At 37.7% G+C, this 15,208-nt stretch overlaps 1 protein-coding gene across 12 annotated transcripts in view; it reads right to left on the reverse strand.

Annotated features, from left to right (window-relative positions):
- Nf1 (neurofibromin 1) overlaps positions 1–15,208 on the reverse strand; it is a 244,947-nt gene that overhangs the window by 91,493 nt on the left and 138,246 nt on the right. For 11 of the 12 annotated variants that reach the window (XR_011373054.1, XM_070027269.1, XM_070027260.1 and 8 more), the window contains 2 exons: positions 12,046–12,192; positions 6,821–6,931 (listed from right to left, as the gene is read on the reverse strand). Coding sequence is in view for 11 of the 12 variants with exons in the window: in XM_070027269.1 (XP_069883370.1) it covers positions 6,821–6,931; positions 12,046–12,192 (258 nt within the window). In the remaining variant the exon portion in view is untranslated. Of the gene's footprint in view, positions 1–3,383; positions 3,467–6,820; positions 6,932–12,045; positions 12,193–15,208 lie in introns of those variants that run through there. The other variant, XM_070027270.1, reaches the window with a different exon arrangement.

Below are 15,208 nucleotides of genomic sequence, written 5' to 3' on the forward strand. Positions count from 1 at the left end.
AAGATTTCATTTGTATTCCTACAGCTCTACCAAAGTTCCTCTGTATATACCAGTTGTTTGGAAAACACTCAGCTGGATACTTCCAGAGGGCAAATAATATGCCAAGTTTGGAGCACATGACTTCCTCACTAATTGTATTTAAACAACAGCAGTGAGCGAGAAATTAGATTGCCTATCAGAAATAGATCCTACTGGATACTAGAGATAGAGTTACTTCATAATCTTCACAAGAATCCCCCTAAATCAAGGTAATATTAACTTGTAATTTTCTGAATTGCCTATTAGAGAAAAATGTAAGTTCTTTTATGTATTATGAATTCATAAACTTGAAGTTTGAACTTTTTTTTTGCTATTGTTGTTGGTCATGGGGTTTGAATTTAGGATCTGGGAGCTGTCTTTGAGCTTTTTCCCTCAAGGCTAGCACTCTACCACTTGGAGCCATAGCATCACTTTCAGTTTTCTAGTGGTTAATTGGAGATAAGAGTTCCCTAGACTTTCCTGCCTGGGCTGGCTTTCAACCATGATCTTCTTATCTCAGCCCTGATAGTTAGGATTACAGGCCTAAGTCACTGAAGCCCAGCTACAGTTTGAACTTTAAGTTAAAAAATTTACAATAGTACAGGCCTATAATTCTAACACCAGAAGTCTAAAACAGAAGAGACTCTGTCTCTTCTGTCTCAAACAGAAGAGACTCTGTCTCAAAGAGACTCTGTCTTAATTTTTTTTAAGTGTGTTTAGGCATTACAATATTTAATCATGTCCAGCACAAGCTAAATTATCTTGGTGTAGCATGCTATTGATCAGATTTAAATATAGGTTTAAAAGAAGCCAGTCTTACTGTAAAAAATAATTTACTATCACACTTGGCACATGACTATATTATGTCTTTATAGTCTATATCTACTAAAGAACAACAGAATAAGATTCAGATTTCTCAGCTTTTTTGCTGGTTAATTAGAGATAAGTGAACGGTGCTGCCTGGGCTGGCTTCAAACTGGGATCCTCAGAACTTAGTCTCCTGAGCAGCTAATATTATAGGTGTGAGCCACTAGTGCCCAGATTAAATTGTGACTCTTTGTAAACATTGGGGGCCATGGTATCCAGCACTGAATACTGCATGTGAATACATATGGGGGAAAAATCCACTGCCACTTAAAAATCTATTCTCTTCTCAGCCGGGTGTTGGTGGTTCATGCCTATAATACTAGCAACTCAGGAGGCTGAGATCTGAGGATCACAGTTCAAAGCTAGCCTGGGAAGAAAAGTCAGGAAGACTCTTATCTCCAATAAATTACACAGAAAAAGCCAGAAGTGGTGCCTTGGCTCATGTGGTAGAGCACTAGCCTTGAACACAAAGAGGCTCAGGGATAGCACATAGCACCCAGGTCCTGAGTTCAAGAACCAGGACTAGCAAAATAAATAAATAAATGCATACATACACACATAAATACATAAAATCAATTCCCTTCTCTAGCACATTTCTGTGCAATTAAAGAAATCTAGTGCACAATTAAAATTCAGGTCAGTACACAGCAACAATAGGTCAGCTTTGGTCACTTTCATATACTCATTAAAACAAGTTCACCAACTTAGTGCAAGATGATACAGGACAGGAGTAAAAATATACAAATAAATATATCTAGTTAATTACGACTGCCCTAAGAGCCTCAGCAGATACCTGTTCCTTGTCCTGTAGCTACTGTTTCATTGTCAGTGCATGGTAGAATATTTCTGAGACTGTGCTTTTCTTCTGGTTATGAAATATAGATATTATGCAAATACTGCTTGGTTTATTAATAAACATGATTTAAAAAAAGATTCAGACTTGGCAAAGTGCCTATACCTCATATTTGTAATCGTACCTACTTAGGAGACTGAGATCTGAGAATCCCAGTTCAAATCCTGGGTAGACAAATCTGAGGGACTCTTATCACTAGTGGAAGTGGAGCTGGAAGCGAGCTGTGGCTCAAATCGTTGAGTGCCTCCCAGCTTTGAGTGGAAAAAAAACTACCAAGAGTGCAAATCCCTGAGTTCAAACACCAAACAAACAAACAAAAAAAAAAAGACTCAAAGTCTAGTTCTGATTATTTTTAGAAATGTACCTTCAGACAAGTATAGTTCTTGTGTGCATCCTCTTACATAAGAAAGGAGTTGATTTTGATCAATTCTAAATTTCTTTCTGTCTAAAAAGCTGTAAAATCTAAAATCTTGGATGTTTTTTGGTTCAATGAGGAGGATGAAGGAAATCTCAGCATTGAGGGAGATCATTTGTTTTAGCTTCTTTCTTTTGTTTTAGCTTCTTTCACTTTTTGGCATAAATATTTACAAGTGATATCCTAATTTGTGACCTGAGCTTAAATATGAAATTGTTAAAAGTCACAGGTAATCTAGAGAAAAATGTTTCATTCCTGATTATGTTACTTTATCTTCCCAAGCAGTCTCTCGTTTTTTGCCCAACCCTATTTTATACAATGACCTCAATCACACATACTACATCAGCTAAACATTAGGTTTAGTTTTTCTTTTCTTTAATAGAAAAACATAATTAAGCTCATTTTTAGTCTTTTGACTGATTATGCCTTAAGTTGGGAAACTCAGATGGAAAACAGCCCCATTAAACCAGGTATCACAACTGTAATCCTATTTACTCAGGAGGCTGAGCTCTAAGGGCAATTAGAACAAATCATCTTCAAGACTCTCTAATTAAAAAGCATAAATGCCAGGCCAGAGACGTGGCTCAAGCAGTAGAGTGCCAACTGTAAGTGAAATAAACTGCTTTCAAGGTATTGAGTTGAAGCTCAGTACTCACACAAAAGAAAAAGAAAAAGAAAAAAGGGGAGTCTTTTGTCAGATATTATGAAAGAAAATTTGTTATTTGTTCACTAGTCAACAATGAAAAAGTACATTTATATAACACAAATCAATCAAGAATACAGTCTTGCCCATTTATGATCCAAGTATTGGACTAAATTTATATAATTATTTTAAGGCAGAGGAAAATGATGTTCAAGCAATCCCTTACCATCAGCCTGCTTCTCCTGTTTTTTCACATTTTGGGAACAATTTCAACACCAACGACCTCTAACGCTACCGAAGACTCAAGTCCCAGGATGAGCCCTACTTCCAGAACAAGTCCAAATCTCAGCATAAGCCCAAATCCAAGGACAAGCCTAAATGATGTGACCAATTCAAATCCTAGAGAAAGCTTCAGTCCTAGGGTAAATCTGACTCTCATGACCACTGTAAATTCCCAGATAACTCTGAGTTCAAAGTTGACACAGATTTCCAATATAACCAAAAGTACTTTCATCTATATGACTATAAAGACTGTGAAAAATCGTAGTATGATACTCAATCCAATGTTCAACATTCACTTCCTTTTCTCTGTAATGATTTTGCAGTTTTATTTGTACTCAGGCTGAAGTAAACTTCAATTACCTGAATGGTCATTTCAGTTCCTTATTACCTGTTGAATGACAACAGATTACAAACTTTCAATTTACTAGTTATCAGTATCCTACTGTGATTTGGTTGTGTGCAATTTTTTTTAATGTGTAAGTTTAAACATGATATAGTCTCTTTGCTTATTAAAAAGTTGCACTATTCTATTAAAGGCAAAATAAGCAAAATGTCCTATTTGTCCTTTAAATGTTTGCAAAGCGATTAAAACTGAGCTGTTTATACTGAAGGTATGAAAGAAATTATGCAGTAGCATTTAACCAAAGGGAGGAGGTAGTAAATGAGGTAATTAGTGGATAAGAGAAACTGTGTGTGTGTGTGTGTGTGTGTGTGTGTGTGTGTGTGTGTGTGTGTGTGTGTGTGTGTGTGTGTGTGTGTGTGTGTGTGTGTGTGTGTGTGTGTGTGTGTGTGTGTGTGTGTGTGTGTGTGTGTGTGTGTGTGTGTGTGTGTGTGTGTGTGTGTGTGTGTGTGTGTGTGTGTTTAAAATTAAACAGACCAACGGTCCTTTTCAAAACAGCATACCCATTTGTATTATCATATTTCATGAATGTGTAATTGTAATATGTTATTCTAGCGAGAAAGAAACTAATTCTGTTAACATTTATAATATAGAATACTGTCGCGCCAATGATAAAATTATCTTTCAAAAATGTTATCAAGTAGTTGAATAAAGGAGTTACAATTCCATAATTAAGGTTATGAGTACAATGTTTCTTGACAATGTCACTGCTTCCTTCATTCAATATTATCTTGAGTAAATTCTTGACTTGTGTTTCAAGTGGTGCTGTGGCTCAAGAGGTAGAGTACTAGCCTTGAGCTGAAGAGCTGAGGGACAGCACCCAGGCCCAGAGTTCAGGCCCCACGACTGGACCCCCCCCCCAAAAAAAGTGCTCATAACTGTTGGCTGAAATTCTATGGTTATGACTATCTACGAAAGTTGATTTAATACTTAGTATATTAACTGTAATAGTTATGTTATTAATAGTAGAGTTAGGACCTTGAGGTTAGTTTTTTTTTGGGGGGGGGGCGGGTGGGTTGGTTGTGGGGTCTGAACTCGGCCTGGGCACTGTCTCTCAGCTCTCAGCTCAAGGCTAGAGCTCTACCAACTTGAGCCTCAGTGCCACTTCTGGCTTTTTTTCTGCTTATGAGATACTGTGGAATGGAGCCTAGGGCTTCATGCATCCAAGGCAATCACCCTACCACTGAGCCACCTTCCCAGCCCTGGGGTTAGGTTTTGCGTGCCATTCTGATTTTATTTTATTCTGTTGGTTTATATTCCTTTTTGGTGATCCTAGAAGTTGAATTCAGAGCCTTTAGCTTGTTAGGCAGACCATGTTGCCATACCCCCAGCTCTTTTTGCTTTACTCGTGTTTATTCTGTGGGATTTATATCTGGGCTGGTCTGGGCTGAGCTGGTCTGGGCTAGACACAGTCATCCTATTTATGCTTCTCTTATAGCTAGGATAACAGATGCCCACCAACATCCCTAGATATTGGCTGAGTTAGTCTCAAACTTTATTTTTTTTGCCCAGGCTGGCTTCAAACCTCAATCCTCCCAATTTCTACCTTTGAGTAGAGATTACAAGTACAATCACTGTCTAGTCTAATTCTGATCCTTACTAGTTGTGCTACTAAATATATGACTCAGCAGGATAAACTGACTATAAATGAATCATTTGAGGTATCTATTAAATAAATTAGCTCTTGCCCCTAGATTTTAATGTGGCAGCTCAGGGTGAAAGCTGGGATTATAGATTAAAGCTTAAAATGCTAGGACTATAGACCTGATCTACTGACAAAATAGGGAAAAGTCAAAATATCTGACAATATTATAGTAAGATTAAGGGTGGAATACAAATATAGTTCATCTCAAAGGCAAAAGAAAAAGCAAATTATTCTAAGACAATTTAGAAACAGTGACTGATATTTGGTGAGAAGATTATCATAGTAAGGATAAAAGCAATTTTTGGATATCTGAATTACCCAATTTAAAAAGATTTCCTTCTTTCTCCTTTTGTTTTTTACCTTCCTTACTGCTACTTCTCAATCTCAATTTGTTTCCTACAGAGAGGCAGGTTTTTACCACCCAGAGCCACTAAATCTACAGATACAATTCCTCAATTTCTATTAAATACAGGGTAATTAGAATAATCAAGTCTTAATGAATAGCATAATTAACACTAAACTTAGTCACTAAGATTCCAAAGTGAGTGTTTTCTGTATTATATCACATTGTCCTAAAAGTTCAACTTGTGGCTTTATGTCAACATAGGAATTTATATCAAGTAAGAAGTAAAACTGATCAAATAACATCATAGACTAGTTAATAAAAGGCAGGCAGAGCCACCAGGTACAGTGGTCACATACCTATAATCATAGCATTGGGAGAATTTATGGCCATCTGGGCTATATAACAAGCTCAAGGTCAGCCTAGATTACAAGGGAGACCTTGTCTCAAAAAAAATAAAAACAAAACAAAGGCTAGGGATTTAGGTCAATTGTAAAGTACTTGCCTAGCATACACAAGGTCCTGAGTGTGATCCAGAACCCTTCTCTTTTCTCCTATCCCCACAAAAGTCAGGCAGAATTATACAAGAAAAGACACATAGCAGGCATACCACTACAAACATCACTACTGTCATGAAGGAGTAGCTTATCTAGAAGGTGTTATAGGAACTAGTCAAATAGACAATCGTTTCAAGGCTGTTACTTGGACCATCTACCAGCTTCAGAGTTCTACAAGTTCTCAGAAATAGGCCCTTTTGTTTCATTCTTTTTTTTTTCTTTTTGCCAGTTGTAGGCCCTGAACTCAGAGCTTGGGTGCTGTCCTTCAGCTCTTCAGCTCAAGGCTAGTGCTCTACCACTTGAGCCACAGCGCCACTTCCAGCTTTGTCTGCTTATGTGGTGCTGAGAAATCAAAACCAGGGCCTCATGCATGCAAGGCAAGCACTCTACCACTGAGCCACCTTCCCAGACCTCATTTCTTCTTGAAAATGAAGAAAAGCTTCTGATGATCATGTTTTAGGTACTAATAAACCAGAATATACTTGAAAATAAAGGTTCTTTGTCATTTTTCACTGATTTAATTAACCCATTGCAGGCAATATTTTAAACCTCAAGTAGGAAAGACAAATAAGTATATAAGTGATCTGAAAAGCAATTCCTAATATACTCAACAGCATTTAAAGACAAATGGTTCATTACCTAGCTATGCTCCCAGATAAATCTGTCTTCAACTCCTATTAATCCAAAGTGGGGGGGGGGGGGAGGGGGAGGGAGGAATCAAAACTGCCGTGGCATTTCTCTATAGTGGTTGTCATTTTCAAAACTTGGTTAAGAGACTAAAACGTACTGTTTCTTACCTTCGTGCAACATAATAAAAAATAGGATTCCCTGCTTTGGAAGTGCCAGCTTGGTAGAAAATACTTAATGTTTTCAAAGCCTTGAACTCTTCTTTTTCATGTACTTGATGTCTAAAAGAAAAGAGATTTAGAAGCTTACATGCTAAATCAAAGATAAAATGTATTATAAAAGCAACAGGCTTTCTGAAGGGAAATTTGGCACCAAAAGCACTTTCATGATTCAAAGCTCCTCAATAAAATTTTAGCCAACAGAATCCAGAAACAAATAAAAAAAATCATACCAAGTAGGCTTCATCCCAGAGATGCAACGCTGGCTTAACATACATAAATCCATAAATATAATTCATCATATCAACAGAGCCACGGTCAAGAATCACATGATTAACTCTATAGATGGAGAAAAGACTTTTGACAAAAATACAACACCCATTCATGTTAAAAGCTCTGGTGAAAATAGGAATAGAAGGAACATTCTTTAAAACAATAAAAGCCATATATGACAGACCAACAGCCAATTTCATACTAATTGAGGAAAAACTAAAACCAACTCCCCTAAAATAGGAACAAGGCAAGGATACCCACTCTTTCCATTCCTCTTCAATATAGTTCTGGGGTCCTTAACCAGAGCAATTAGGCAAGAAAAGAACATTAAAAGAATCCACATAGGGAAGGAAGAAATTAAACATAATCTTATACCTAAATGACCCCCAAAACTCCACTTCTAAACCCCTAGAACTTTTAAACCACTTCGGCAAAGCAGCAGGATACAAAACCCACAAAAATCAGTTGCCTTTCTGTATACAACAATGTACAATCAGAAAGGGAAATCAGGAAAACAACCCCTTTCACAATAACCTAAAAAAAAAAAAAAAAAAAAACAAATTAACCAAAGATGTAAAGGACCTGTCTAATGAAAACTACAAAAAGTCTAAAGAAAGAAATCAGAGAGAGGCTGGGAAGGTGGCTCAGTGGTAGAGCGCTTGCCTTGCATGCCTGAGGCTCTGGGTTCGATTCCTCAGCACCACATAAGCAAAAAGAAAAAAGCCGGAAGTGGCGCTGTGGCTCAAGTGGTAGAGCGCTAGCCTTGAGCTGAAGAGCTGGGGGACAGCGCCCAGGCCCAGAGTTCAGGCCCCACAACCGGACCCAGAAAAAAAGAAAAAAAAAAAAAAAAAAAAAAAAGAAATCAGAGAGGACACCAGGAAATGGAAAGACCTTCCATGCTCATGGAGAAGTAGAATCAGTATCATGAAAATGGTCATACTGCAAAAAATGATATACAAATTTAATGCAATACCCATCAAAATCCCAATGATGGTCTTTACTGAAATAGAGAAAACAATCCAAAAAATTCATATGGAACAACAAACGACCTAGAATAGCCAAAGCAATTCTAGGCAAAAGAAACAACACAGGAGGTATCACAATACCAGATTTCAAGCTCTACTATAGAGCTATAATAACAAAAACAGCTTGGTATTGGCACAAAAACAGACCCAAAGACCAATGGAATAGAAGAGCCAGAAATAAAACCACATACTTAAGTCAGCTGATATTTGACAAAGGAGCCAAAGAGAGACAGTGGAAAAAACATAGCCTCTTCAACTACTGATGCTGGGAAAACTGTGCAGGCACATGCAGAAAACTAAAAGTGGATTCTAGCCTGTCATCATGCACCAACACCAACTCAAAATGGATTAAAGATCTCAACCATCAAACCTGAAACTCTGAAACTACTGCAGGACAGAGTAGGAGAGACACTAGTACTTAGAAGCACAGGCAAGAACTTCCTGAGAGTCCCAGGGTCACAACAAATTGGAGACTCAACAAGTGGGACTACCTTAAAATAAAAAATTTCTGCACAGCTAAAGACATAGCATCCAAACTAGAAAGACAGTCAACCAATTGGGAAAAAATATTTGCCAGCAATATATCAGACAAGGGCCTAAAATCCATTACATACAGGGAACTCAAGAAACTAATCCCTCCCAAACCAATCATAAATGGGCAAGGAAGCTAAAGAGAGACTTCTAAGAAGAGATAAAAATGGCAAAGAAACATATGAAGAAATGTTCATCATCCCTGGCCATAAAAGAAACGCAAATAAAGACAACCCTGAGATACCACCTTACTCCAATCAGAATGGCCTCTATCCTAAATTCAGACAATTACAATTGCAGGTGGGGATGCAGAGAAGAAGGAACCCTATTGCACTGCTGGTGGGAATGTAAACTAACACAACCACTCTGGAAAGCATCCTGGAGGTTCCTCAGAAAACTAAATACAGGGCTGGGAAGGTGGTTTAGTGGTAGAGTGCTTACCTAGCATGCATGAAGCCCTGGGTTTGATTCCTCAGTACCACATAAACAGAAAAGGCCAAAAGGGATGTTATCGCTCAAGGGCTAGAGTACCAGCCTTGAGCAAAAGCAGCTCAGGGACAGTGCCCAGGCTGTACGTTCAAGCCCCAGGACTGGGGAAAAACAAAACAAAACAACTAAATATAGACCTTTCCTGGGCAGACCACTCCTAGGAACCAGGATACAAGGACACATGTCCATGTTCATTGCTGCACAGTTCACAATAGCCAAGACATGGAAACAACCCAGATACCCCACTACAGATGAATGGATCCAATGGAATATTATGCAGCCATTAGACAGGACAAAATAATGGCATTCACAGAGAAATGGGTGGAACTAGAACAGATCATGTTGAGTGAAATAAGCCAAAATCAGAGAGACAAACAGCACATGGTCTCCCTGTTATGTGGATGTTAAATTCAAAACACAATGAGATATGACAAAGTAAATAGGACTCAAGAAACAAAGGACCTCTTCTTAATTTGTCATATCATTTTTAGATGACTCCATGTTATTGACCTCATATATGCTATATACATTTGCACAGCTAAGGAAAGCTAAGAGGAGGGTACAGAATCAGAGGGAAACAGGTGAAAAAATACAACAGAGGGGCCCATCAGCTGCAATGGACATTGATGATCATGAAAGAGAACTAAGCAACTCAAGGGCAGTGATGGGAGGGAGGGAATGAGAAAGAGAATAGCTTACAGCAAATAGCTTAAGCAAAAGGAAAGAAATTTATGTATCACCTGATTTAGAAAAGATAGTTGTAGTATCAAAGTTTGTAGAGTTCATAAGCTTTATAGACCATCATAATGACAATGTGCCTTGTGAAGGTTAAAATGTGTTTGTGATTTTAAGCTAAGTACCACTATCCCACAGTATTGTGAAATTTCTGAAATTTATGTAATCACTTAATCTCAATAAAGAAAAAGAAAGTTTTATATTTTGCCAGGTGTCAGTAACTCACACCTGTAATCCTAACTACTCAGGAGGCTGAGATATGAGGAGCCCAGTTTGAAGCCAGCCTGGGCAGGAAAGTCCCTGAGACTCTTTTTTTTGGGGGTGGGGGTGGGGATGGGGGTCCAGTTGTGGGGCCTGAACTCTGGGCCTGGGCGCTGTCTCTCAGCATTTCAGCTCAAGGCTAGCACTCTACCACTTGAGCCACAGCGCCACTTCTGGCTTTTTTCTTTTTGCTTATGTGGTGCTGAGGAATCGAACCCAGGGCCTCAGGCATGCAAGGCAAGCGCTCTACCACTGAGCCACCTTCCCAGCCCCTCCCTGAGACTCTTAATTCCATAAACTACTCAGAAAAGGCCAGAAGTGGCCCTGTAGAGCATTAGCCCTTGAGCAAAAGCTCAGGGACAGCATCCAGGCCTTGAGTCCAAGCCCCAGGACCAGAAAAAAAAAAAGTTTTATATTTTTCTACTATGTAATTCTCAGTTAGGTAATGTGAAACTTTTCTGTGGAAAATACTCCCTAACTGTATATGAATAAACACTGGTTACTGAGGAAGTTCTAACAGAGCTAAAAATAAAAATTAAGTCAAAAGTGGAGGTGTGTAGCTCAAGTGGTCAAGTAATAGCCAAAGGAAAGCCAAATGCCCTGAGTTCAAGTCCCAGTATTGGCACAAGCATGTGTGTGTACACATACATACAAAGTTGAAAAGGACATTACAGATTCATATGTTATTTTTAAAAAATTTTAGCAATTTTAGCTCCTCATGAAGGAAATAAGAGTTAAAGTCTTCTTGTAAGTTCTTTTATGTATTAATACATTTTAGTAATATAAACGAGCCAGAATCCTATGTACAAAAATAACCTGTGTAACATAAAATGATTAATAACAGACACTTACAAAGCAAGGCATATTACAAACAAATCTGCAATGTGAACCAACTTCATTTTGTTGGTGGTACTTGGGTTTGAACTCAAGGCCTTATGCTTGCCTGACAGAAACCTCTTGAGTTAATGACATCCCTAGTAAACTACCCTCTAAACAGCAGCTTCTCCAGTAAAGGTTGCTTACATTTTTTGCTTCTGGAATATGATATAAATGAAGCATTCAACTCCAAGCCACTATGGAGCACTTACTAAGTATAAAAATACTATGAGAGGTACTTTAAAATGTAATGGATTTAGAATAAAGTGGAATTCAGTGGCAGAATAAATGTCTAGCAAGACCCTGGGTTTGAGCCGCATACTAAAAGAAAACAAAAAGACAAAAAAAAAAAAAAAAAAAAAAAAAAAAAGAACTAAAAGATTAAACAAACCACCTTCACTGTAATATCAGCATATCTAGGAGTAAGAATCACAAACTAAATCCCTCCAAATCAAATTTCAAACAAATGCCCACAGAAGTGTTATAGCAATATTACAGTATATTTTCTTAATCTTAGTCTAAAACAAGTTAAAACTATTGTAACTTTCACAAGAATTCTGAAGAATAGTCTAATACTGCAGCAGAGAGTCTAGCACTTAAAACCAAAAGACCCGTGAGTCAGTTGTGTGAACATAGGCAAATCAATTATTCATATTGAATTACATTTTCCATAACTATAATATGAAACTAATATCGTCTACATATCTTCATTAAGTATCAAATGCAAAAACAGACCAAAGCAAGATAATAAGCTATTAGTTAGCCAAACACTATTATTTTTATAAGACAAGATGTGTAATTTAGCACTATATACATTTCATATTTAGGACAGAAGAAAAAAGATGGAACATAAAACATGTTCAAGCTATTACTAGGTACATCTTTCTGGATAATCTATCAAAAATGCAAGAATATTTAATAAGCAGCCTGGTGGTAAACTTTGTTAATCACAAAAAAAGCAATCAACACTTCAAAATTGTGCTTTACCTAGTCATAAATTCTTCAAACTTTGAACTGGTAAGGTTAAGGCTGGACCAATGTGTATCTGCCACAGGCTTGTGCTCTGGAGGACCCAGGTATGCAAGAAGTGTTGCCATCTTATCAAAAGGTCGTCTTCCAACAGCTTTATGATCCCTAGATAAAGCAAACTACTTAGAAAGTAGTAGATCACATTGAACAATACACGTATTTCTTTAAACTGTTATTTGTTGCTTTTCTTCTTATTGACGGTTCCTTTTATTTGCAAACACCACCAAAAAGACCTCATGGGTGCATGGGTGTAGTGGTGGTGCCCGCCAGCAGTATCAGTTTCTCAGGAGATGAAAATAGAGAGCACTGTGCACAAAAAAGTTGGGTCAGGACACTCTTCCACCTAGTCTCAACAGATAAGCTAGATATGGTACATGAGAGGTACAGGTAGGAGTACAAAAAGTGTGAGACTCTATCCAAAAACAGTAATGAAAAAACAAAGAAGAGGGGGTAGGGGAGTGTTTTGGCCCAACAACAGAGCACCCAAGAAGAAAGAGCTAAGTTTAACTCCTGTATCAGGAGTTAAACTTCAGGGATCGTAAGTATATGCTGAAACATGTTTAATAATATAGCCATTTCCTATGCTATAAAATTCACATTTGATTCAAATTTAAGTGTTCTGTAGAATTCGCAACCATTATCTAATATGCCATAAATCAGAATTTTTTTTGGGGGGGGTCCAGTCATGGGGCCTGAACTCTAGGCCTGGGCGATGTCCCTCAGCTCTTCAGCTCAAGGCTAGCGCTCTACCACTTAAGCCACAGCGCCACTTCCAGCTTTTTTCTTTTTGCTTATGTGGTGCTGAGGAATCAAACCCAGGGCCTCAGGCATGCAAGGCAAGCACTCTACCACTGAGCCACCTTCCCAGCCTCAATAAATCAGAATTTAAAATTAACATTCTCATCTACTTTCTCTCAGGATAAGAATCAGTCTTAGCAAATCAATGTTTAGAAAATGGACATGTTTATTCAGAAGAATTTGGTGAATTTAAATTTTCTTTTCAAGCAAGGGTCTTGATACATAGCTCAGGCTAATCTTCTTGTCTCCACCTCCCAAATACTAGGGTATAGGCATGCACTACCACCCCCAGCTCAGAAATCTGAATTTTCAGTAACTATTGAATATGTAAAATAATATGTACTAATAATGAGATACTATTTCATGAGCATGATTATTCAAAATAATGTCAACTTTGATGAGGATGTACATAAAGAATATTGTTACATAATCCTGTCAAAGTGCAAAATTAGCACACATACTAATAAGCTAAATAAATCTCAAATAGAATGCTGCCTGAAGAGGTTATATCATTGCTATAATTTCTTTTCTTTTGATTTGGTGTCAGTCCTGTAACTTCCAGCTTTTTGGGGTGGTTAACTGGAAATAAAGATTCTCACAGAATTTCCAGCCCAAGCTGGCTTGAAATGCCATCCTCATATCTCAGCCTCCTGAGTAGCTAGGATTATATAGTGCGAGACATTGGTGCCCAGCTCAATTACTGCTATAATATTTTAAAACACACCAAATTGTTACAAAGAACTGTAAGTTCCTTAGTCACATATATGTGCAGAACAGTATAAAATATATCCAAGAAGCATGCCCACTAGGTTTTAGAAAGTAGATATGTCTACAGAAAGAAGCACAGAAATGGTATTGTTGAAAAGAAGCCTTTACATACGTGTGTGTAGAAAATTTTTCCCTCTCAAAACATAAAATGTTATAAAAACCTGATTCATATAGAAAAATGTATGTTGGCTGAGCATCCCACAGTTCACACCTATAACTGTAGCTTTTCAGGAGGTTAGATGTGGAAATTGTGGTTTAAGGCCAGCCTGGTCAGAAAGGTCTGTGAGATTCTTCAATTAATTAGCAAAAAGCTCAAACCCCAGAGTAACAGCTAGGAGCATGAAAGCTAATCAAGTGTGATATCCTAAATTTAAGCCCTGATACTGGCAAAAAAAAAAAAAAAAAGTTAAAGCTAGGTGAATCCGTTACTGTCTGTACTTTTTGGAATCATGTGGATAGAGCATCTTCCTTTTCTATTTTAGGAGCATGCATCAGTAATGTCCATGTCTACTTCAATCCACTTACAATTCATAAAGGATGAAACTCCCACTGCCTTGGCTCTATGGTCTCCTAATTTTCTTACAAATGAGCAAACCATTTTTATTGGTCTGAATGCAACTTACTTTTGAAAAGGAACTTCCTATACTTAGGAATCTGAGCCCTTTATAAACATATATACACTAAAAAGGACACCAAGTTATTTATGCTACAAAGAACTTTGATGAAAACATAATGAAGTTACTTCAATTATTGGGTATTTTCTGTAAAAAGCTTTATCTCCTTCCTTCCTCTCTCCCTCCCTTTTCTCGTCTTTTCCTTTCTCTTCTCTTTCTCTCTGTATATTTATTATCAGAACTCGAATTCAAAGCCTTACACTTGCTAGGCAACCTTCTACCCTTTTTGCTTTAGTCATTTTTTAGATAAGAGTCTCGAATTTCTACCCTGGCTGACCTTGGACCACAAAACTACCTATGCCTCCCAAGTAGCAGGACAAAGTTAATTCAAGATCATGTCTCAAAAAAGAAGCCAGTGAGGCAGAGGCAAGAGGATCTCAGTGTAAGGCTACCATAGGCAAAGTTACTGTGTAACCCTATCTGAAAAGCAAACTAAAAACAAAAGGATAAAGCACTTGCTTAGCAAGCATAAGGACTTGAGTCTAATCCCTAGTACCATACATGAAAAAAAATCAGTAATATTTATAGTTGTTTTTTTTTAAATTTCATATGATTTAACCATTGGCCTTATTTTAAAAGTCCAGCCAGGCACTGGTGGCTCACACCTATAAACTTAGCAACTCAGGAGGCTGAAATCTGAGGACTGCAGTTAGAAGCTAGCCCCGAAGTACAGTCTATGAGAGTCTTTTGTTCGTTAAACTACAAAAAAAGCTGGAAACAAAACTAACTCAAGTGGCAGAGGACTAGCCTTGAGCAAAAGCAGCTCAAGAACAACACTCAAGAGCAGAGTTCAAATCCCAGGCCCAGAACCAAAAGAAAGAAAAGTTCATGTCTCTTTCCAAATCATAATTCTTATTGCAACAAGATGCAAAGCAAAAGCC

Source organism: Dipodomys merriami, unplaced genomic scaffold (assembly GCF_024711535.1).
Source record: "Dipodomys merriami isolate MVZ:Mamm:240054 unplaced genomic scaffold, mDipMer1.0.p SCAF_19, whole genome shotgun sequence".
In the NCBI taxonomy this organism is placed as follows: Eukaryota; Metazoa; Chordata; class Mammalia; order Rodentia; family Heteromyidae; genus Dipodomys; species Dipodomys merriami.